The sequence below is a fragment of the Muscardinus avellanarius genome (genome assembly GCF_963383645.1).
Source record: "Muscardinus avellanarius genome assembly, chromosome: 9".
NCBI classification, from domain to species: domain Eukaryota; kingdom Metazoa; phylum Chordata; class Mammalia; order Rodentia; family Gliridae; genus Muscardinus; species Muscardinus avellanarius.
In genome coordinates this window covers 113,936,271-113,960,726 of record NC_137795.1, presented here as the reverse complement: position 1 = coordinate 113,960,726, position 24,456 = coordinate 113,936,271, and the positions used below count along the sequence as shown (strand labels likewise).

Here is a 24,456-nt window from a genome sequence, read left to right as displayed (position 1 = left end):
ACCTCCTCTCTGGAGGGTCGTTTATGAGTACGGTTTCCATTTCTTCCTGGGAGGCTTTCTGCAGTGGCATCTGGGTACGTAAAATAGTGTTTAAGCAGCACACTGCCTATTTCTCAGGTAAGTAGTTTCAAGGAACCGTGGCCATGTATCTGTTAGCAGCTAGTAGCCCTTTGGGGAAGAGAATGAGGTGAACGAGGGGTGAAGAGCCTCACGAGTGGGCGCTGTCCCACTCGGGATCACTAGCAGCTGCGTGTGCGGTGTTTCTGCTGGTCTTGGTGGTTTTAACCCGCCGGAGCCGCTTCCTGCTTTGAGCATGTGTCTGCTTCTTCCTGGACTGGGGAGCGCTCTCCTCAGAATGTCTCAGGCACCAGCTGCACCCTGCCATCCCTGTGCGGGACAGACGTCTCAGCCAGACGTGCCCGAGTCCATCCTGACCCTGCCCTTTGCCCCTGCGCCCTCCCTGTGCAAGCCACCACCCCGCCTGGCCCTCGTGTCCTGGCCTGGCCCTCCTGTCCCAGCAGACACGCTGCGGCCCGCACCCCCGGGGCTCAGGTGTTTTCTGCACCAGCTCTGGCTGAATACTTCAGCGTCCGCGAGGGTCGATGGCTCAGTCTCTCTTCCCTGCAGTTCTTACCGGCTCCAGGTGGACCTCCAGGTTCAGGCGTTCTCTGTGCCCAGCCCGGCCCCAGGGGCACCCGCGTGTGGCTCTGAGGGCTGGGCGGGCCTCGCTGCCCGGAGCCTGCAGCTAGCGTCTTGACTCTGTGTCTCCCTTCCAGGCCTACATGGAGGACCACCTGAAGAACAAGAACCGCCTGGAGAAGGAGTGGGAGGCGCTGTGTGCCTACCAGGCGGAGCCCAGCAGCTCGCTCGTGGCCCAGCGGGAGGAGAACCTGCCCAGGAACCGCTCCCTGGCCGTGCTCACCTGTAGGTACCTCCGAGGCTGGGGGAGGGGCGGTGCGGGGGTGGGGGGGTGGATCCCCGGCCCCAGGCCTGTGGCGCTCAGCAGCCAGCGCCCTCTCCCCACGCAGCGCCCCCAGCCAAGCAGCTGAGAGGCAGGCTCCCCTCTGCCCAGGGGCGTGCGCCCTCGGAGCCCTGCAGCCGCACTCCTGTGCTGGGGTGCATTGACCACAGCGCCCCCGCGCACCCCGGCAGGACAAGTGGCAGTAGCCATTGTGGCGCATTTAACCAACATGGCTGAGGACCTCCTCTCGGCTGGGTGTCATTGCCAGGAGCGATGGTTCCGGGTGACTGGTTGCACTGGGCGGGCTTAGGGCGTGGAGCCCAGAGGAGCCCCAGGCCAGAGGTTGGGCATGGCCGAGCTTCTCCAGCCGCCCTCGGTTTCTGGGGGGGACTCACCCCAGGAACCCCCCACAGAAGCTAAAGTGGCGCCTTCAGATGGGCAGCAGCAGGAACTAGATGGGCAGCTACCATGTTAGTTAAGCATCGTCTGTGTGTGAGGGCTGCTGAGAGACAGGTGCCGGGGGCCCAGGCACGGAGCTGTGCTAAGAGGGGCTGGGAAGAGAGACTCGGGGAGGGGGAGGGCTCAGTGTACCTGGGATGTGGGGATCGGGCCAGTGGACCCTCACGCACTGCCATCTTCTGAGCGCCTGGCTGTGGACTGGGGTAACTAGGGCCTCCTGGGAAACAGGACAAAGTCTGCTCCTGAGCACGGCCCAGCGTCCCCCAGCCGCGGGACCCGACTCCTCTGCACAGGGCTCAGGTGGAGGCAAAGGGAGAGGCCCAGCACCAGCCACTGCCGTCCCCAGAGGCAGGAGCACCTCTCAGGGACCAGCCTCGCCTCCGTGCTCCCTCCTTGCTCTCCGTGCTCCCACCTTGCTCTCAGTGCTCCCTCCTTGCTCTCCGTGCTCCCACCTTGCTCTCTGGCTCCCTGCCTTGTTCTCCTTGCTCCCAGACTTGTTCTCTGTGCTCCCTCCTTGTTCTCTGTGCTCCCGCCTTGCTCTCTGTGCTCCCCGCCTTGTTTTCTGTGCTCCGTCCTTGCTCTCTGTGCCCCTGGTCTTGATCTCCGTGCTCCCACCTTGATCTGCGTGCTCCCATCTCGCTCTCTGTGCTCCCCGCCTTGCTCTCTGTGCTCCCTCCTTGCTCTCTATGATCCCCACCTTGTTCTTTGTGCTCCCCACCATCCTCTCTATGCTCCCTCCTTGCTCTCTGTACTCCCCACCTCACTCTCTATGCTCCCTGCCTCGCTCTCTATGCTCCCTGCCTTGCTCTGTGCTCCCCTCCTTGCTCTCTGTGCTCCCCACCTTGTTCTCTGTGCTCCCTCCTTGCTCTCTGTGCTCCCTCCTTGTTCTCTGTGCTCCCTCCTTACTCTCTGTGCTCCCCGCCTTGCTCTCTGTGTTCCCGCCTTGCTCTCTGTGCTCCCTCCTTGCTCTCTGTGCTCCCTGCCTTGCTCTCTGTGCTCCCTCCTTGCTCTCTGTGCTCCCCACCTTGTTCTCTGTGTTCCCCCTTGCTCTCTGTGCTCCCTCCTTGTTCTCTGTGCTTCCCACCTTGATCTCCGTGCTCCCCACCTTGATCTCCGTGCTCCCAGCCTTGCTTTCCGTGCTCCAAGCCTTGCTCTCCGTGCTCCCACCTCATTTCAGAAAGACTCTCACCTGGCCCCTCCGGGTCTGCCTCGCTCCAGAGGACTCCTGCCTCCTCTCCCCCATCCTGCTTCTCTTCCTCTGTGCTTGGTCTCCGTGGGGTCAGAGCTGGTCCCATGGTCTGCTCCATGCCTGCAGGCCGTGCCCACTCCCACTCAGGAGCCAGGTAGTGTGTGCACACGGCAGCAGGGCAGGGGCTGGGGAGCCAATGTGGCCTCTGCCCCGCACTTGCTTCGACCGTCTCCTTTAGCGTGATGTCCTCGGGGTCCCCTCGTCTGTCCTGCACAAAGTCCTTGCCTCCGCCCCACCCGTTCCTCGCAGCTGTGGCCCTCCTGCCCAGTCGACAGCGGTGGATCCGGGTAAGGCAGCTCTGTCCTCCGGTTCCCTGACTCCCTGGTCTCCTGGGGCCTCCACGCCTGTCTTCACACTGGCCGGGAGAACCTGCCCTGCCTTCTCGGTCTCTGCTCCGGGGACTCGCCCTGGCCTGGCAGTGGATAAAGGCAGCGGCTCCGAGTAAACTCGGTTGGGTTTACTGAGTCCCCACAGCCCAGGATCCCAGCGAGGAGGATTCTCGTTCAGAGAAGCTGGTAGAGATGTGTGTGGCACCAGCCAGCACCACAAAGGTCTCCTCACGTTTCCTCAGACGTTCAAAGATCTCAACACACTCTGCCCCAGGTTTATGCATGGTTTAGAAGAATTGTGCATCTGGGCATGGTGGTACACGCTTGTAATCCCAGCATTCGAGAGGCTGAGACAGGAGGATCACGGGTCGCGGACAACCTCAGCTACTTAGGCCCTCTGCAACTCACTAAGACCCTGTTTCAAAATAAAAAATTAAAAATAGGGCTGGGGATATAGCTCGGAGATAGAATATCCCTGGGTTTCATCCCCAGACCCGTTAAAAAAAAAAGAATTGTGCAATAGTTTGCCTATCAACTTGTTAAGACTATGGTCAGGCACAGTGATGCACACCCATAATCCCAGTACTTGGGAGACTGAGACAGGAGGATTGCGGGTTCAAGGCCAGCCTCAGCAATTTGGCAAGGCTCTCAGCAACCTAGCCAGACACTGTTTCAAAACAAAAAGTAACAAGGGAGGGGTATACCTCGGAGGTAGGACACCTCTGAGCTTCATCCACAGTACCAAAACCAACAAAAAAGGAAAAGAGAGCTATGATGCTATCTTGTTGGACTGATTTAAACAAAAGAAAGTTTTGGTTCTGTATTCTAATAACAAGAGAGAAAGATTGAGACTCAGCAACCGTGACAGGAGCATTTCAAGAGAAAAGGCAGAGAGGACGGGCGCAGGAGGCCCGGCGCGGGGACGGCGAGGGCTCCATCTCGGCTCACGGTCCGCTTCACATCAGAGCGTACACTTGGTGTGGCCTTGCGTCCATGTCCAGTGGGAGGGGAGCGGCCCAGCTCACCACCCCAGGAGTGTGGCCCAGAGCCTCCGTGCCAGAGTGATTTGGAAACTGTTGGGGTCCGGAGCCCACCTGGACGCCCACCTGGACATGTTCTTCTTCAAGGCGTGGTAGGCAGGCCACCCCATCGGCCCCCGCACGGCCACCCACCAGGACGCAGGTCCTCTCTGGAAGGACTGTTGACAGGCCAGGACCCGAGCCGGAAGCCACCCTCCCAGCCCACGTTGTCGGGACGGAAGCACTGAGGCACCCTTCCCTCTCTGGAAGACAGACTCCGGGTCAGAAGGACGAGGAACCCGCATGACTCCGAGGCCCCCCACGCGCGGCATCTGCTGCGCTTGTGAGCACGTCTCATGGCCTTGGGCAGTGGTGGAAGCAGAGTCCACAGCACAGAGCTGGCACTGCCTTCCCCATTCTTCCTGTCTCCACCTGCCCGCTCCCTTCCAGGGCTCAGCCCTCCTGGTGCTGGGAACCTGGTGAGCGCACACTCATCCCCGCAATGGCCGACACCCTGCATGAATTGACCCAAGGCTGGAAATCCCTGCAAACGCGCCCAGCCCCCCAAAGACAGGCGGCCACCAGCCCGGCCGCAGCCCACAGGCTGCTTCAGAGGGGGCTCGCTCTGAGGCAGGGCGCAGCCCCAGCCTCTCACCACGGCGGGGAGCGTGTCACCTGCAGCCACCTGGGCCAGCCACTTCCCTAGCATCGCACCGCAGCTGCGTGGTTTGTGAACTTCAGTTTCGACTAAGCCCTTTCAAAGGAAGTTTCAGGTACCGCAACATGAAAATACTGAGGATTGTTCCTGATGTGACCCAACCTGCTGAAGGGGCTGTCCTGGTGCCCTTTCCCCAAGGCGAAGGGGCTATCCTGGGACCCTCCCCGACACGGCGTGGTCTGATGAAGAGGCCATCCTGGGGCCCTCCCCGACATGGCGTGGTCTGTTGAAGGGGCCATCCTGGGGCCCTCCCTGACGCGGCGTGGTCTGATGAAGGGGCCATCCTGGGGCCCTCCCTGATGTCACCCTAATGAATAGCTATCCTAGCACCTTCCCTTTCCAACTAGTCACAGCCACCCGTGTGGAAGTCGGCTTAGGGTTTTGAGACCCACAACAGCTCCCCCACCCCACTCCCGCCATTGAGGGCCACAGGCAGGTGTTAGCCGGTACACCGCGTACCGCGAAGCCAGGCTCTCCTCGCCTCGCTGCGGGCCACGCAGCCTCACCTGCAAAGGTGAGTGTGGCCACAGGTAGCGAAGGCCCAGTGAGTGAGTTGACGGGGGCCCTGCGTGTGGAGGAGTCAGACGAGGACGGCAGGCAGTAGGGTGAGGGGACCCCTGATCACCGCCGCTGGCTGTGAGGATGAGGGAGGACAGGGCCCCAGTGGGATCTGGCCCCAAGAGGCACATCCTCATCCGCAGACGTGAAGCGTGACACATCTGTGTGGTCAAAGCCTGGCTCGTGGAGGCCAGCCATGGTCACAGGAGGCCCGGCTGAGGGTGGACCACACAGCCCGGTGCTTCTGTAGGTGCCGGGTCCTATAAGATGTGCCGGGCCATGTCCCTGCTGCGGAAGACGCAGCCTCTGTGCCCTCGGTCCTCCCTCTGCATCTGCAGCCTCTGCCTGGCTGCGGCACCGGCCCCTCCCTCCTGAGGCCTGGCCTGGAGTGGCACCCACCTCTCTGCCCTGCAGCTCCTCTAGCTACAGAACCCCCGCCATGTCCTTGGGGTCATCGGGGCCTCTGCGCACAGGCCATCACACATGAATTGGGATGTTTCCTGCAATGCTCTCCCTTTACATTTCTAGAGGCAGCTGATAGCACAGGGTGGGGGGTCTTATTCGGAGACCTCCAAGCCCCTGGACAGGCCCGCGTGCTGGCTGACCTGCTCACAGCACCGAGGCCTTGCGGTCAGCTGGTGGACTTCCTTTCAGAGATGGGGAAAGTCAGGTCAGGAAGAGGCTGGGGTCAGGCCTGGGGTGAGGTGCAGGTTGCCAGGGGAAAGCAAGGCAGAGCCGAGAGGTCTCTTCCGCAGTGCCCGGCTCCCTGGCAGTTGAGAGGCAGCACCAGCACTGTGAGTGGCGGGGACCAACCGGCCTGACGTTCTGGAGGCCAGAAGGCCCAGTCAGGTTCCCGGGGCCAGTTTCTCCTGAGGCCCTGTTCCTGAGCCTTGGGTCCCCGTCCACATCACTTCCTCCTGTGCATCTGAGTCCCCTTCTCAGTAGGACTCCAGTCCTGTTGGACCAGTGCCCCCTAGTCACGTCATTAGGATAGGTTGACCTCTGCACAGGACTGTCTCCAAGTCGGCTACGCTTGGGGCTGGGTGACATGCCCTGTAGGGGCACGGCTCAGCTCTGGGCCGCAGGGGCCTCCAGGACAGCTCAGCGGCAAGCGGTGGCTGGGACAGAGCAACGTGGATGCCTTGGTTGGGTCCTCTTTGCTCTGTGCAGTGCGCAGCTGTACCTGGGAGTGCCTCTCCCACCAGAGCGAGGTCAGGTGCGGGTAGTCACCCAGGCCAGGAGCCTGCTCCCGAGCCCTGTGCCCCGCCCGTACCACCCACAGCAGCAAGCGGGGATCCTCCGTGGGGCTGCGTTCTGAGAGATCTCGGGAAGCTGCTGCAGGGAGACGCCAGCACTCCTGGTTCCAGGACTGACCCGTGCGTGCACGAAGGCCAAGCCTGGGCCCCTGGTCAATCAGCAGCCCGGTGTGGCAGGGGTGTGACCTTCTCATCTCTGAGCCATCTGGGGTAGGACCCCACCCATCCCCAAGTGCCCAACACAGTACTTGAGGGCCCGAGTCCCGACAGAACTCTGGAATTTCTCTCCGATGCCTGATGATCTTTATAATTTGCACTGCTTCTCAAAGGCTAAGTTTCAGCTGGCTGCTGGCTGACTTGCTGAAGAAGGGGAGAATGGAGAAGGAGGAATGAGGGGGCGTCTCTCTCGATAGGGCCTGCCTCTTCCGGAAAGGTGGGTCTTACAGTCACTGCAGTTTACCTTCTCACACAGCAGAGAGGCGCGCCTGCGCAGCGCCTCGGGGCCTCAAGACAAGCGCAGCACCTGTGTTCCTTTGCCTTGTCTGAGGCAAGTCTGACAAACCAAGTCATTTTGTGTGTGATTGAATCGCTAGGCCAGCAGCAATGGTGGGGTCAGTCTCAGCCACATGTCTTCAGCCTGTGAAACCATCAGTGGGTCCAGGACACTGGAGAAGGAGCTCACGGTCACGGACACCATTGGCTGAATGCGTGCTGGTGGCCCGCGTCCGCCCCTCCGGGCGCAGCCTGCCAGCTCATCAGTCTCTACATTGCCGCCAGCACGCCATCGAAGGAAAGAAGATGGCGCACAGCAGAGTGTATATGATCAAAACCGTAACAGCAACAAGACAGCTGGAGAGCCCAGGACACACGGCCGGCCACCGGGATGCCAAGCGCAGGGTCACCTGTGACTTCTGGGCACCCCACCTCGCGTTCCAGACAACACAACCAACACCGCTCACCTAGCAGTGAGAGGGACACGGCCTCACGCGTCAGCTCATTCAGACAGTGCAGAGGCGGAGCTGAGGGCACGCCACCCTCCCGAGCCATGCCGCAGAGGCGGAGGACTCCCGAGAAGGCGACGCGCTCTCCTCAGTGTACTTGCTTAGGATGCAAGAAGGTTCCAGAGCTGAGTACCTTGGTGATGGACCACAGAGATCTCGAGAGTGCCCGGGTCTGTCGTCCTTCGGTCTTCACCCTGTTCATAATCCAAAAGAAATGCTGGAGCTTGGCTCTTGGGTGGCACTCTTAAAGTCATCTCATACTCCGTGACAAGCCAGCGTGCTTGTCAGTCAGCACACCTCAGCATCCACAGACTGCCTCAGTCACATCTGTGACAGCAGTCCTTTGGGTGAGGTCACCATGTCCTGCGTCGCGGAAGACCAGTCTGTCCCTAGAAATATTGACTAATTTATCCGAATATCCCTCGGCAGTCTAGTGGCAGGGCCGGGACCCGGGCCTGTGTCCGCCGCCAGCAGCGTGGCGTGGCTGAGAACACGCTTGATCTTCCTGGCCTGGGTCTCTCCAACCTGGAGAAAGAGTTCCCATTTAACCCACATCACAGGGCTGCAGAGGCAAAGATTCCCGTGAGGCTGCACGGGACGTGGGGTCGCCACGGAGCTGCGCGGGGGGCATCACACATCTCGGGAGTTCAGGAAAGGGAGGTGTACGGTGTCTGCTCAACAAGCGCTCCCCACCACGAAAGGCTTAAATCCATCAAGGGGGGCGACCCGGCAGTCAGAAGGCCAGCCCAGGAGGGACGGAGAGCGAAGGTCCAGGCTCCCCTGGCTCCTGAGCCTCAGACGCTCGCCTCCTGCTAACCCTGCTGGGCTGTCAAGCTGGCCCTGTGGCCCCAGGCTCTGTGCTGCGTCTGCCCCAAGGGAGGTGTGTGTCTAGGCACAGAAAGCAGCTGCCCTTGGGGGACTTGGTGCCGTGGGAGCCCATGTCTGCTCTTAAGCCCCTTGCCTGGGCTGGGCGTGGGGCGCACGTTTGTAATCCCTGCGCTTGGGAAGCAGAGACAGGAGGATCGCGCAGGTTCAAAGCCAGCCGCGCTGGCTTAAGAGACCCTGTTTCCAAATAAAAATATAAAAAATAGGTCTGGGAGTGTAGCCCGGAGTTAGAAGGGCTTCCAGGAACCCCAGTACCACAAAAAAAAAAAAAAGCCCCTTGCTTCTGGCTTGAGACTGGCCATGAGTCAGCAGCCTGACCCCTGCCTTCCCATCCCTGAACCTCAGGGAGCTGTCTGCCATGATGCTCAGGGCTCATGCTGTCCTCGTTGGCCCTGCAGCATCTCTAAAACATGAAGAGGAAGAGAGAGTCCCAAGAGAGTCCAGAGAGTCGCCCAGCCTGGCAAAGTACCTACTGGGCAAGCCGTTGCCCTGACCTCACTTGCAAAGTCCCCTGACTCTCTGGCCCGCCTAGGACAAGTCCCTGTGCTTCTAGCAGAGGCTCAAATGGCCCAACATTAAAAGCAAAATAACTTGAGGGTTCATTTTAAAAGCCAAACCAAATGTAGTGTCCAAGGACAGCCAGGCTCTGAAGCTCCTCGGCTCTGCAGGGCAGCCGAGGCCCGGCGGCTCTGCACACACAGCGGGGTACGGGCTGACTGCCCCTCACCTTCGCAGCGCTCCTAGATGTTGCCTCTGTCCCACAGCGACCACGGGCTTAGCGAGTGTCTCCTCGACTCTGATGAGCACGCGCGGGGGAAGCACAGCGCTGTGCCTTGGCAAAAGAATCCCAGCACACGCAGCCTCGTGGCCGTCCCTGACGCCGGGAACACGTGTTGTGGCATTTCCTCCACTGTCCGCGGCCCCTGCTGGCCCCCCTGCATAAAGCTTCCCAAATAGAAGCGGTCTCCCTCCGCCTGCAGTACCAGTGCTGAAATTGGGCTGTGTTGACAATGTTTGCCGTGAGGTCAGGCGCCTCTGGAGCCCTCCAGATGCAGCCAGAAGCCCGCTTTTTGTTCTAGAGTCACAGAGGCCACGACAACAGTCTTCTGCCTCCGAGCAGAGCGAGCCCTGGGCTCAAGGGCCGCGCGGCACCACCCAGGGGCCCGGGCTTTGTGAGCCTCGTTTTTGGGCAGAGTTTGTAGCATGTTAGGATGTCAGAGTTGACCAATTCTTTCTGATGAATTTTATTGCAGTTTCCTGCCACTGCCAGTTTCCACTCTCTTAGAAATAAATTTGTACCAGGAAAAGCCATCGAGTCCATGAGTTTGGGGTTATTACTCGTGCTATTGCTAAAAGTTGGTGAAACATGTGCTGGGCGTGGCTCAGTGGTAGGGTGCTTGCCTGGCGTGCATGCACACATGCACACACACAGGTGCTGGGATGGCTTGGCAGCCATCATATATACCGTCAGGACATTCTGCAACACTCAGGCACATGTCACAGCTACATATAAACATGTCACGCGACATCCCTGAATGCCTCGTCCCTTTTCATCTCCCTGGAAGAGCGCTGCTAGCGTGTCAGGCTTGATGGTCTGGCCCCGGTCCACCAGCGCCAGCCCCAGCAGCCGGCGCTTTACAAGATCAGTCTGTCATAAGACCCGTCTTTCCCCAAGCCCCAGTATCTATTGTATAAAAATTAGGTCAAAAAGGCCGGGCGTGGTGGCGCATGCTTGTAATCCCAGCATTCGGGAGGCTGAGACTGGAGGATCGCGGTTCGCGGACATCCTCAGCTACTTAGTGAGGCCTCTGCAACTCAGTGAGACCGGTTTCAAAATAAAGAATAAAAAATAGGGCAAGAGGTGTAGCTCGGTGGTTAAATGCCCCTGCCTGGGTTCCATCCCCAGACCCGAAAAATAAATAAATAAATAAATAAATAAATAAATATTAGGTCAAAAGCTGGGTGTGGTGGTGCACACTTGTAATCCCAGCATTTGGGAGGCTGAGACTGGAGGATTGCGGTTCAGGGACAGCCTCAGCTACTTAGTGAAGCCCTATGCAATTTAGTGAGACCCTGCTTCAAAATAAAGTATAAAAAAGAGGGCTGGGGGTGTAGCTCAGAGGTAGAATACCCCAGGGTTTCATTCCCAGTACTGCAAAAAATTAAAAATTAAGGAAAATCTACAAGAGAAATAGAAACAAACTAAGAGCAGAGCCTTCCCTTTGCTTCCTGTGCCTGGGAGCCTCCCCTGCACAGGGGTGAGGCGTGGCATGCAGTGGAGGCTGGGGAGTGGGCTCTCAGCCTCTGGGAACCTGCCTCCCAAGGGCTCCAGCCAGGTGTCTCTGTCATCCCAGAAAAGAGACACATGACCAGATGGCCTCACAGCAACAGTCACTGGGCTGACGGCCGAGCCGAGACACCGGCCATCTTGGCAGCAGCCCCACTGGAGGATAGGGAGGCCTGCGAGGTCCCCTGTGCACTTTGCCGGCCTCCCCCTCCTCCTGCTGGACTTCCCACCAGGGTCACACTTGGAAAGTTCCTGAATTGAGGCAGAGAGGGTCAGACAAGCAGCCACAGGGTTATGCCAGACCAATGTCAGGGTGACTCACACGATGAATCTTGGCCAGCCCCAGCGCCATCGCTGCGTCTGGTTTCAGCGTCAGTCAGGTTATCCTGCACATTCAGAGATGTCTCTGTCTGTGAGTCTCACCTGCATATTTCTTCTCTAATCTCTTTATCTGCATTTTCTTTAGATCTTACTCTCTTTTCGAAACTAAATTCCAGTCGTGGCAGGGCTTCAGCCACCTGTCAACTACAAAACCTTATGTTTTGGATGGCAGCCCGTTGGTTGATATTCACATTTACATTTATTTACTGTATGTTGACAAATATGTCCGCTATTTGAAGGCCAACACTACCTAAAACGCCCCAGAGGAAATGGCCTTGCGCTTGTCAGAACCACACCGGAGCATTTAACTCTGCCAGGCGAGGTCCATGGCTGCTGCCCACACTCCACCTTACGCTCCCGTACTGAAAGACCATAAGGAATGCCTCTGGTGAGGAGGAGCGCTCGGAGACCGCAGGCCTGGGCAGGAGCGCCGGGTATGTGTGAGCGAGGGCGCCATTGCCCTGCAGACCAGGGCAACTCCCCGCTAACCACCTATTCTTGGGATGCTTACAGATGACCATTCCAGGATCCTGCTGAAGCCGGAAAACAGCCACGGGAACTCAGACTACATCAACGCCAGCCCCATCGTAAGTACCCCCGAGGGGCGGGTCATACCGTGAACATGCCGCCGTCAGAGGGTCTCAGTGCCCCACCGGGGCAAGCTGGTGGCTGCCCTCCACCGGGCAGGGCTGCCCGCTGCTGAGTGGACTGCTGCTCAGGTCACATAGGCCGGTGACCTGCAGGATGTCTCTGGCCAAGGCAGGTTTGTAAGACCAGGGCTTGGTCCCTATCTGATGGGTGGTAGTGATTCTGCTCAAACCTAAAGAGAAAGAAATGCCGTTTCTTCCTGTCATGGTCCCTCTTTCCTTGAATGAACCAAATGACCAGGCCATTTTGAGAAGAGAAGCAGCCATGTCTAGTGCCAAAACGGACCCCACTTTCCCCATGTGATAGGTCAGACTTGCAGCTGGCGGAGGGGCTCCAGGCCAAGGCCTGGGCTCCAGGTGGCACGGGCAGGACCTTGGACAGCACCCACAGCCTGGGATGCTGAGGGCTGCGTGCCGCCCTCCAGACACTTCTCTTCTCCTCCCTCAGTGCCAGGCTGTCAGAGGTGACCCGGGAGGAAACGGCGTCTTTGGTGCCGCCTGTGTGTTTCCTTTCCTTCCCACAGTTCCTCTTTTCAAATTTGGGTCTTTAAGAGTAAACTCGAAGAAATCTGTGGCACCTCTTCTCTCTGAAGTTACCAGACACGATAATGGCCTTCCTAGCAACACTGGATGAAAAGCTCCCGGCCACTGCACGGCCGGCCTGGCTGTGCAGAACAGCGCTGTGATGCTCACACCCGTCTTATGTGTGATCAGTCCTTGTTAGGTTTCGGGGAACCCACCCAGTAGTGAATAGCGCGCAGTCTTTGCTTTAAAACCAGAGGTCACGGAGCAAATGGCGATTCTGTTTGCCCACGCAGGGAGTCTGGGAGAGAGCCTCCACCTGCAGGTCAGAGCAGGCTCTGCGATCCCCAGACTGTGGAGCGCACCCGCTGGTCCGGGTGCGGGCAGAGCACACAGGTGAAGCCCAGGGGGAAGCCTGGGGTCCCCAGCAACACTGGGAATGAGCTGTGTCCCCCTGCTCAGGGGGCAGGAATGCGCTCCAGGCTCCAGCCAAATGCACTTGGCTGTGTTGGGCCTGGGCTCCTCAGGAAAGGAGAGCAGGCTGGTGCCCGTGCCCAGCAGTGACCAAATACGGGGCCGATTCTTTGGTTCTCAGAAAAGCTATGCAGCAGACACCTGCATGGCGAGTCAGGGGGCACATGCAGCATTTGCTTTAATAAGTCTCAACTCCTAAAGATAAAGTCTGGGCACAGCTCACGTTCAAAGATCGGCCTCTCCGTGGGCTCCAAGGCTACAGGCCCCAGAGGATCCTACACTGTCTTGGCACCTGGACACAGCACGTCCACTCGGCTGCTCTGTGAAATCCACTTCAGTGTCCGGAAAGCAGGAGTGGGCACAGCCAGAAAGGCACACACGCCCACTCTGCAAGAGGCCTCGGGTCAGGACGTGACCCCGTGTGGGTCCAGAGCCCAGGGCTGGAGAAGCTACAGGGCCCGCCCCCGCTTCCCACCACCCCGGCTGACAAGGATGGAGGCTGAGGCCCAGAGGCAGGAGGTGACTCATGGGATCACACAGCTGTGTGAGGGAATACGGCATTCATCCAGAGAGTGGAGCCGTTACAGGAGGGCAGGGGGAGGAACGAGGGAGGACCGAGCACAAAGGTCAGAGGCGGCAGGAGTAGACATTGCTTGACCCTAGGGAAACAGGCGGAGGCTTGTCAGCTGGACACCCTTACTGCAGAAAGTAGCACCCCAGAAACTGACCTGATCATCCCCAACACACTGCACCTGCCTTGAAGGTCTTGGGTGTGGTAACACCTCGGTTTAGGTAAATGCTTGTCTGGCTTTCATCCCACTAAAGACTGCACAGTGACCTTCAAGAGAGCTGGTGCAGTGACGCGTCCTGCCCTGGGTCACTCCGGTGCGCCTCCTCCCGGGGCAGGAGCAGCCCAGGACGGGTGTCTAGGAGCCGGGGGGGGGGGGATAGAGGCCCAGTCCCCGCTGCCTGTGTGTCAGCATCCCCACCCACGGCCTCTTCCCCATGTCCATGCCCTTCATTGCTTGAGTCCAGGGCACCCAAGGTGATGGATTTTAGAAAAAATTTAAAACTCAAGAATTAAGACTTAATCATGAAACTGGAGGCATTTGCCCTCCTAAAACTGTTTCCAGATTTTTACCTTTAATCATGTGTTTCTCATTTTGAAAGCAACTAAATTGCTAGTTTGAAGACACTCGTGTTTTAAATGTGCTGCTGTCCAGGTTGCTTTGGGCCAAAAAGCATCCCTGAGGAGGACGAGGTCCTTCTCATACAGACGGTTCACAGTGAGGAGATGGGCTCTGGGGATTGCTGTCCCCCTCCGAAGGCATCATTTTCAAAGACTCAAAACTCCTCATTTCTGCTAACAATTTTGCTACTGAAACATTTTAATTGGGGCTTTCGGTGAGAAGAGCATAATTTTACCTGTACTGTGTGTGTGTGTTGTGGGTTTCTAAACGAGGTCTGGTTTTAATTACAGATCCCTAAATTGGATGCACAGAAAGCTTTCCCCTGCTGCCCAGCTAGCTCACAGTATTGTTCTGCTAGAATATCTTACCTGGGTCTCTTTGTGCTCCTCTGCACGCTACATGTAATTACGAGGTGCGTCCGGCGCGTCTCATCTGCCGACAGCCGTCATCTCTGCGGTGCGGTGGCCGTGTGGGTCTGCAGGGGCCTCCTCGCCCGCAGACCCCCGGCACAGCACCATCTCCAGGGCCTGGGTCTGCACGACTGTCCGCGTGATCACTCAGAACCACAATGAATACAACTCTCTCATTTTTCACTCTGTGGAGAAATGTGCTCCTGACCATTACCTTTCAACACAGACCATTTCAAATCTTAAATCCACACACAGGTTCGATTTAAGATTTGAAATGTTCTGTATTTGAAGATAACTGTCGTAAACTGGGCGTGGCACACACTTATCATAGCAGCATTTGAGAGGTTAAGACAGGAGAATTGCAGTTCGTGGACAGCCTCAGCTACTTAGGCCCTTTGCAACCCAGTGAGACCCTGTTTCAAAATAAAGAATAAAAATGTAGAGCTGAGGGTGTAGCTCAGAGGTAGAATGCCCCTGGGTTCCATCCCCAGCACCGCAAAAAAAAAAAAAAAAAAAAAAAATAGTGATAACTGTTGTAGACACAGGAGGATGAAGGACAGCCAAACAGGCAGCCTTCTGGCAGAGGCCCGTCCCCACTCAGCTCGACAGCGCTCCGGGATGCTCTCCAGGGCCCCTGTCGGAAAGGGCCAGTGGCGGCCAGATGTCCCCGGTCCTTTGCAGGGTGGCCAGGACTGCCCGCCTCTGCAGCCGCTTCCATCCTGGTTACCCTCATCTCTGTCCTCACACCCTTTTTCATCGTTCCCTGTGTAGGCAGTTTTTGAATTGATGTTATAATTAAGATCTTTTAAGCCCAAATTCCTCTATTGGTGCTAGCAGACGCAGGCAGATGGATGAACCAGCCATAAAGACCTCGGCCGCACTCTCCCTGTTCTCAGCCCCTTGTCTGCTGGGAAGAGGCGACAGCAAGCCAGCCCCTCTCAGGCTGGCCTGCAGGCCACTCTGCAGGGCCTGCCACCTGAGCCCAGGCCCCTCCTCAGGATGAACGAGAACAAAGCCCCTCAGGAGGCTCACTCACTCAGTTGGGAGAATGGAAACAATTGTTGATTGACTCTTCTAGGCCACAGCCTGCGCCTGGGGCCTGGGTGCACAGAACCCTCGACTAAGCACCGAGCCCAGCCACTCCGTAGCCCAGCACCCCACTCCAACAGGCAGGCTCGAGCCTGGGGTGTGCCAGGGCCATCCACACCAGCCCAGGGGCTGGAAACATTGCCCGGACTGCCCGGCACGGAGCTGGCAGCTCGCCACCTGGTCCTCCGTTGATGCTCCTCACAGAACCTCAGTATCAGGCATAGGGAGGTGTCTCGGACAGGGTCCGGGGCAGGCTCAGGCTGCCAGGCCCCGCTGGTGCCCCCTGTGGGGGGGGTGCGTACGGCGTCAAGGGGCTGTGCTGCCCACCCGGCTGAGGCTTCCCCGCCCGGGCCACTCCCTGGCTCTGCAGCTGATCTTTGTTGCACACTCTTGTCTCCGCAGATGGACCATGACCCGAGGAGTCCTGCGTATATTGTCACCCAAGGGCCGCTTCCCGCCACTGTGGCTGACTTCTGGCAGGTGAATCTTTTTAATTAAAAACTCGTTTAAATGTGATCTTAAGAAACTGGCATGAGTTGGTTTAGTTAACAGATGTTCACCTGATGTTTCTTGGTTTCAGAATTTGAGTCCTTTGATATCTTCATCATCAGTCCTTCCTCAAATCTGAGTATGAAAGTTTACTTTCAGAGTTGAATGCTTTAAAGAGCTTGACTTTTTAGCTGCTTTACAGTTGCATTTTATAAAACAGAAATGGAACTAACGTCTATTTAAATGAGTGTGTTCCATTCAAACGTGCCTCTTCTGTATTGCCTCGTTTTTAAGGAGGTAGAACTGGTGATCACGCTGTCTTCTTGGGGTCTGTATGGCCTGGCTGGCCGCTCCATTCAGTCCCGGGTCAACAAGCCCACGGGCCTCAGGAGCCGGTGTTAACCTCTAGGCAGCTGGGGTAAATCAGGAGGGCAGAGCCCTTCCTTCTCATTTCCTTGATTGTCCGGTGTCCAGCACCACATGACAGGGCCTGGGAGGTGGCCGTGTGCTCTGGGTATTGGTGTGTGGCCTGGTGGTGTGGACGGGGTGGGGCCGCTGTCAGCCAGAGGCCAAGCTGCTCTGAGTCACCGCAGGTGGCGTCATCTTCTGATTTGGTGATGCCACACCAACAGGCCAGCATTAGGTCAATAATTTCCCTTGCTTTCCCAACTTTTCCTGTCCCCTTCCCCCACTTTCCGGCCCACCCTCTCCTGACTCCACCCAGGGGGATTGAGTGCCCCTTTCTCTGCCTTGGGGACAGTCTGTGGGGCCCCCTGGAAGAATCAGGACTTTCTGAGGCCACTCGGTGCCCTCCGTGCCCTGGGGATGTTAACGCTCCTCACCAGCCTGCGTCACGGGCAGGACCGGCAGGTACCCGAGAGGTGCTCACAGCAGGGTGAAGCTGGCTCCCGGCACACAGGCCAGGACTTCCACCTGCTTGTTATGCTCTCCTGGGCCTTCAAGCTACTGCAAAACAAAACTAAACCGGATCCGTGAGTCACATGTGGATGCTCTTAATCGGCTCCTGCAGCCGTTCACCCTGGCCTCAGGGCGCTTAGGACCTCAGCCCCTCTTGTCATGGGATGCTCTAATTCCCTCCTCATTATACCTGCGGAGAGCTGTCCAGCCCAAGTGAAGCCGCTCCAGTCGGAGAATCGAACACGGGGCCACGCGGTCTTGGGACCACGTCCCTCCATGGGAAAGTCCCCGCATGCCAGGCAAGACGCTCTTCTGCCCTGTCTCCACTCCTAGATCTGAACCTGGGTCTGTCCAGTGCTGCCCATGGCTGCGTACGCTCAGGGAAAGGTGCAGAGGTGCTCTGAATTGCTTAGAGAAAGGGTGCCACGGGCTCCACCATATCAGCCGCATCCACTTAGCCCGTCATCCAGGCATGCACGCTTGTGTGTGGCCAATGCCCTGGGTCTGTATTCGATCGCTTTTGCCCACCTTCAGTCCCGACTGCCGTTGGGGGTGACACTTCACGCACACAGGCTCCACCTGGCAGCAGAAACACGTCTGCCGGGGTTTGCTGAACATCACAGCCACGGTGACTGACGTGCGTGACCACTACCGCCAGGGCCTGCCCGGTGTGGTCCTTGAGACGCGCTGGCCTGTGATTTGCTCACATTCAGGACTGGAGAAGAGAAGGCTCTGCGGCTTCTGCCTGCGTGTTGCAGATAGCTGCAGCGGATGGAGGCGGCTCTTTTTATCAGTGTTTACAGCTCACAGGGTATCTTAGAGTTCAGTGAGGAGCAAGACATTCTTGAAATGGGCAGAGAGCATCTCTAAATGGAATTACCAGAGAAGAATTGTAAAGTGAGAGCAGGACCATCTGAGACATAGCTCAGTCAGGGCTTATCAAAGCATGGCTTTGGCAGACGCAGTGTCCCCCAAAGGGCTAGCAGCTGTTCTGAGAGCAGAGTCTGCGGTCGGAGGCCCGGCCTTCCTGGGACATCATTGCACATATTAGACAGCAGAACTTCTAAGGAGTTCCATGACAAAAAAAAAAAAAAAATGGCACCACCGCCGGTTCCCATTCCTTCAGCCAGGACGTTCATACTCCTCCACCGCTTCATGCGGTGTAGCCAGGAGCCACTCAGCACTGGAGCAGTGAACTCAGCCAGACACGGCGGGGAGGTCAGCTCTTCCCGGTCACGCCTCTCAACCCTGCATCTGAGGGCGTCGCGCCTGTCCAAGACAGCTCGTCTTCATTGAGTAACTGCCCAGGGTCCGAGGAGTGACAGCCTTAAAAATCAAACCTGAGTTTATCTTTGCGGCCACAGAGGACACAGCACCGTCGCCAACGTCTCACAGAGGCAGGACTCTCCCGAACCCATGGAAGTGTGCCCGCGTTCCTAGGGAGAAGACCCGAAGGAGGCTGCCGCCAGTGGGCCTCGGGCTGCGCGGCGTAACGGCGCTGCTCGCCATCTGGATATATGGCTTTGACAAACGTGGACCACGGAGCTTGAGACACATACAGAAGATGCCAGAGCCTTGTATCTCCAGCTCTGTGTAAGTTAGTCCCCATGGAAGGCCAGCGTGAAGTGGGGCCAGCAAAGGCAGCCCGTGGTGTGGACGGCGGCCAAGGTGGCCTCACAAGCGGGTGGAGCTCGCTCTTCCCAGCTCGGAGGCCAGAAGGTCGTCAGGGCCTCACCGAGCGGCGCCCCCCAGCAGTTCTGAGGAGGAGCTGCATGGCCCCGCCCAGCCTCGACTGTCACGGTCACTGGTGGGCAGACATGTCCCTGGTCATTGGACCGTTGTCCTAACAGCTGGCCGTGGCTCACCTGCAGAGACATCACTTCCAAGTAAGGTCACAGCCTCAGCTTCCACTGGACGCAGATTTGGGGCACCCTTCTGCCCAGGACAGCGGCTGATAAGAAAAAAGGCCTTCACTAAGAAGCCCACCTGCACCCGGGGGACATCACAGCAGGGCAGGTGGCCATCACGGGGGTCCAGAGAGGCCTGGGGAGGGGGGCCAAGGAGGAGGCAGGAGCTAACACTGCGAATGGTGGGAGTAGAGAAACCAAAGCATCTCTTGGGTCTTTATGCCAATGTGGGGCACCAGAGTGCTCCATCCCACAGGGCACCGGGAGGCTCCGCCCCACAGGATCCAGAATGTTCCATCCCATCGGATCTAGAATATTTTATCCCATTAGACACTAGAGTGCTCCATCCCACAGGATCTAGAATGTTCCATCCCACAGGATCTAGACTGTTCCATCCCACGGGATCTAGAATACTCCATCCAGGAGGCGCTAGAGTGTTCCATTGCACGGAATCTAGAGTGGAATGTGCTCGCTGTCAGCCAGGTGTTCCCCCGCCGCCCCCACACCCAGCCCCGCTGAGCCACTGCTCCCCAGGCCTGCACCTGCCCATCTGGACACAGCGCGGGCGCGCGGCATCATTGTGCACTGCTCCTCGAAGTCGAGCCCAGTGTGGGTGAGATGGGATAAAAGGCGCGCTCTGGGCTCCGCCGCCGGTCCTCGGCTCTGGGAACGATCTGCTGTCTAGTGGTTCAATTTTTTTCCTACACATGTTGTATGCATTTTAGGATTTGGTTTCCAAAGGATTTGGTTTATGTGAGAAAATTTCTAAAAACGGATGTGCAGTTATCCCTTGGAGCCCAGAAGCAGCGGGCTTCAGGACCCCGCACCACCAAACCCGAGGACGCTCAAGTTCTACATGTACAATGACGCGGGTTTGCATTAGCTCCCACGTCCTCCCGTGTGCTCTAGACCATCTCTAGGTGATGTAGAACCTGACACACTGTAAGTGACAGGTAAATCGCTGTCGCACCTTATCACTTGTGGGACCTGATGACTTGTGTGACTTTTCCTGTGACCAAAAAAAGCTATACTTCTTCAGTATAAGCACAGTGTTGAGGGGTACTGAGGATTGAACCCAGGGGCATTCTACCTCTGAACTATACCTTCAGCCATTTTTAATTTTTATTTTGAAACAGGCCTTGTTAAGTCGCTGAGAGTCTAAGCCACTGAGGCCAACCTGGAATCTGTGATGTCCCTGTCTCCGCTTCCCAAGCCCCAGGATTACCGGGGTGTGCCGTCACACCTAGCAGAAGCACAGATTTTTTAAAAATATCTAAGGAGTGAAGCGTGGTGGCACACACTTATAATCCCAGTACTTAGAAGGTGGAGACAGGAGGATCACAAGTTTGCAGGCAACCTTAGCTACTTAGTGAGGCCCTTTGAAACTTAGAAAGACCCTGTTTCAAAATATTGAATTAAAAATAGAGTTGGACTAACATCTCGGGCCTCAGCACAGTGACCCATGGCCACCCAGTCTCCTTGGCGTGACCAGTGTGACCCATGGCCACCGGTCCCCCTGGCGTGACCCATGGCCACCGGTCCCCTTGGCGTAACCAGTGTGACCCATGGCCACCCGGTCCCCCTGGCGTGACCCATGGCCATCGGTCCCCTTGGCGTGACCAGTGACGGGGAGGTGGGGTGTTGGGAACTGAAAGAGAGGAGTAGATCAGAAGTAGAATGCCCTCGGTTCCATCCCCAGTACTGAAAAAAATTCAATTTTGGTCAGTTGAATCTGCAGGTGTAGAACCCCCAGAACTGGAGGGCTGGCTCTGCTGTATGAAGGAAGATAAACCTCAAATCAACCTTTGTCCACGGCCTTCTTAGCAAATACTCCCCAAAAGGGGCCTGTGTAAGCAGTCAAGGTTCAAGGTTCAGTATACTGGCTAGAAGTCATAAGCACTTTAGAGAAAGCAGCTGGGGGAGCGGGTCCTTTTACCATATAAACGTGTCTGAGCTGTGAACAGGCCTTGAGCTTCACCTGGCCCTGCTGGGGCTTAGAGATGTGCCGTCCTCATCCTGTCAGGGCTTAGAGATGTCCTGTCCTCAGTCCTGGCCAGGCCATATCTAGAACCCTGTGTTCAGGTCTGGAACCGTAGCTGGTGACATGGAGATTTACTGGAAAAGTCCAGGCCAGTGAGAACTTTGAAACCACTGGAGGAAACCATGGTGCAGAAAAGGGGGCGACTTGGGGAAACAGAGCAGGTGGCTTCAGCTGAGCGGGCGGGCAGTCTCCTCCACCCTGCCAGCCGCCATCAGCGCCAATGTTGGGGACACAGGCAAGGGCGGCCTCTGGACGGTGGGCCGTCTGACTGCCTGCCTGGGACCCTGAGACTCTCCCTTGATCTCAAGGAGGGTGGTCTGTATTCCAGTAGATATCCCATCCGTTGGGCCGTGTGAGGTGTCACTGTCATTGAGGCCATCTGAAATAATTTCCAGGGCTGGACTGACACCTCGGGCCTCAGCACGGTGACCCATGGCCACCTGGTCCCCTTGGTGTGACCAGTGTCAGGGAGGTGGGGTGTTGGGGAAGTAAAAGAGAGGAGGCCAGCTCCCCGCTGCTCCCGCCTTGCGGCGTGGGAACTGGGTGCGCTGGCTCCTAGGGTCCTGCTCTAGAAGGTGCATTTCTGTTGTGAGCACACTCCACCTGCCCCGGGCCACAGCAGCAGACACACCCACGGGAGGGGTTTGGAAGCAAGAGAGGATGAGCAGCCACCTGGCCCGGCCATACTCACGCTGAACCCCAGCAGGCACTGCAGGCCCTGAGCACACTAGCCCTGGGGAAGGGAGGCCTCCGAGGTTCCACCTGCGGGACAGCAAGGGTGTCGCATCTGCATAGACAAGAAGCAGGAGGGTGGGCCCAGGCCTGCGGAGGGCTGGGGACTCCGTGTCTGATGGGGACAGAGCTTCTGTTGGGGAAGGTGAGAAGTTCCAGAGACGTATGGTGCTGAGGCCGCACACAGTGTGTGGGGGCTGAATTCCATGAACTGTAAGTTTAAAAAAGGCGTGTGTACATTGTGGATATTTTACTATGGCGTAAAAACATAGGTAGTGGGTCGTGAGCCTGATTTACCAGGGAGAAGTGCGGCTCCGGGAGCCACGGCTGGCCTGGGCTGCAGGTTGAGAGAGGATCCAGTGACACGGTGTGTTCTTGGTACGCCTGCTCCTAGGAGGGACAAAGAAGCAGGAACTGGGCAGGGCACGACCCCCACCCGCGCTCTGTCTCCGCAGACAGAAAAGAGGGTGTGGGACCTCATGGAGCAAACGCATCGTGGATGACAAAGTCACCAGTGCTTATTCCCAAGGCCGCAGATGCGTGAGCTTACAAAGATCCTGACAAAGTCACCAGCACGTGCTTATTCCCAAGGCTGCAGGTTGCGTGAGCTTACAAAGATCCTGAGCAGCATGGGTCTCTCCAGGCGCAGACAGCCCAGCCTCCCCTGCCCCCCAGCAAGGCACAGGGAAGCTCCCAGGCAGAGGAGTCTGGCCCAGGACTGTGATGACCGCACAGGAAGGGCTGGCCATGCAGGCACCACCTGGCCCAGTCACCACCCATGGCCCCTACCGCACCCTGTCACCGTCCCGCATCCTGTCTTGAGCAGCCCCTGTGGCCCAAGGCCAGCCCTCCTCGCGCACCGGCAGGATGAGCTGCCAGAGCGGGCACTTGTCTCCTGGCAGGCGTCCTGCAGCCTCACTGCCCGCAGGCGTATCGGACATGCAGACAAGCATGGTTCTAAACCAGGAACCGGTGCCAGGGTCCACCAAGGCCGGTGCCGCATCAAGTCATGAGACAGCCCTGGTTCTGGGGTGGAGGGGTGTCAGGCCCAGGAGCTGGGCAGCCCGGCAGGGGTGGGAAGGGTGGCTCCCTGCGGGTGGCCAAGCCCAGAGGACGGTGGGTATCCCCAGCACACCAGGACTAAGCCCTCTCTGGCTGGCACTGCCCGAGAGGGGCAGAGGGCCACCGCATGCACACTCAGCCGGTGCCCAATTGGTGCTCTCTCTTCTTGCTGCCGTCGACATGTCAGCAGAATGCCTCCCTGTCTGTTTCTGGTTCACGCTTTCTGAAGATCCCGTGACACCCTCATTGGGGAAAGGCTAGGCGTAGCTACAGCCCGTACTGTCTAGCACCGCTAGACTTGACCTCTTGCTCAGATAAGAAGAACCTGAGCCTGAGCTGGAGACTTTTCCTTCCCAGCACCGCCGGCCTGGCAGGCTGTGCTGGAACCCACTGGGTGTGAGGCGCGGGTGCCATGCCAGCTGAGGCCTCCAGTGCTGTGCGGGCATGTGGCCCTCGGCTGCACCTCCTGGCTCCACAGTGCCAGGCCGCCTCAGTCCTCCAGAGGTGACCCAAGGAAGCACTTTAGCAGTGCCACTGAGATCCCACCTGCCCCGGTACAGCCATGGCCCTCGCCACCTGATTAAGCGTATCTGAGCCCACAGCAAGGGCGTCTGGCCCACGTGCCGTCCAGCCTCCTAGCCTCTCCACCCCAGCAGCACCAGGTACCCAATCCTCCAGGACAGACCTGCCCACAGCAGCCGTGAGCCCTGGCCCAGGCGAGCACTCCTGAGCTGCCCGGGCCCTCCCACTGGACTCATTTGCTCTTCGTCTCCAGGTGGGGGTGGCAGGTGGGGGGAGGCCCTGAGAGGCTGCTGGCTCGGAGGCTGGGGAAAGGGGCCAGCCAAGGCGCCCACCAGGGATGGGCGGGTCGACTTTGACGCACATGGTGAGATCAACTCAAAGGGAAAGGAAGAACTGAAAATGGCTCATAGGAAGAACTTGCTATTGATTCCCATGGGGTTGTTTTGCGAGGGTGGAGGGAGTGGTGCTGGGGATTCTACCTCCGAGCTACACCTCCAGCACTATTTTTTATTCTTTGTTTTGAAACAGGGTCTCACTGAGTTGCAAAGGGCCTCACTAAGTTGCTGAGGCTGTCTGCAAACTGCGATCCTCTGGTCTCCGCCTCCCAAATGCTGGGATTACAAGCGTGCACCACGCCGGGCTGGTTCCCATGGTGTTTATGTACTTAAACCACAGGCCCCAGAGTTTTCAGGACCTCTTATTTCAAATGTGTGGTCTTGCTGGGTTTCTTATAGATAAATTCTCACACCTTTAAAAGTAAAAGAGAACTTTTATCTATCGGATTGCCTTATCTGAATTGGGTTTGTGAACATGCCCTCGGGCGCCTTCAGTGGCCCGCGTAGTGGTCACAGCAGTGCAGGGTGACCTGTCTTCTTGCACACATGTGGACGTCCAAATTAGCTTTTGCTGAAAAGATATCCTGAGTTTCCTTTGTTTTGTTTGTTTGTTTCGTTTTCTTGGTTTTGGTTCTTGGTTTTTTTTATTTGGTTTTATAATACTATTATAATACTAGGATTGAACCCCAGGAACATTCTATCTTGGAGCTACCTCCAGCTCTACTTTATTTTCTGTTTTGAAACAGGTCCTCACTAAGTTGCTGAGGCTGGCCTCAAACCTGCAATCTCTTCCTGTCTCCGCCTGAGCTCAACATGTACATTTAAGGAGCTCAGCAGGGTGACCTGGTACTGGGGTGACAGGGGTGCTCCACCACTCAGCTCTGATTATTTTATTTTATTTATTTATTTACTTTGCGGGTCTGGAGATGGAACCCAGGGGCATTTGACCTCTGAGCTACACCCTTTGCCCTATTTTTTATTCTTTATTTTGAAACAGGGTCTCACTGAGTTGCAG

At 57.5% G+C, this 24,456-nt stretch overlaps 1 protein-coding gene across 1 annotated transcript in view; it reads left to right on the top strand.

The window, feature by feature from the left end:
- Positions 1–24,456, top strand: part of PTPRN2 (protein tyrosine phosphatase receptor type N2) — a gene marked incomplete at both ends in the record, with an annotated part of 666,019 nt that overhangs the window by 608,905 nt on the left and 32,658 nt on the right. Inside the window, 3 exons of the mRNA XM_080701298.1 lie at positions 777–924; positions 11,617–11,690; positions 15,838–15,915. Coding sequence (XP_080557424.1) covers positions 777–924; positions 11,617–11,690; positions 15,838–15,915 — 300 coding nt within the window. The remainder of the gene's footprint in view (positions 1–776; positions 925–11,616; positions 11,691–15,837; positions 15,916–24,456) is intronic.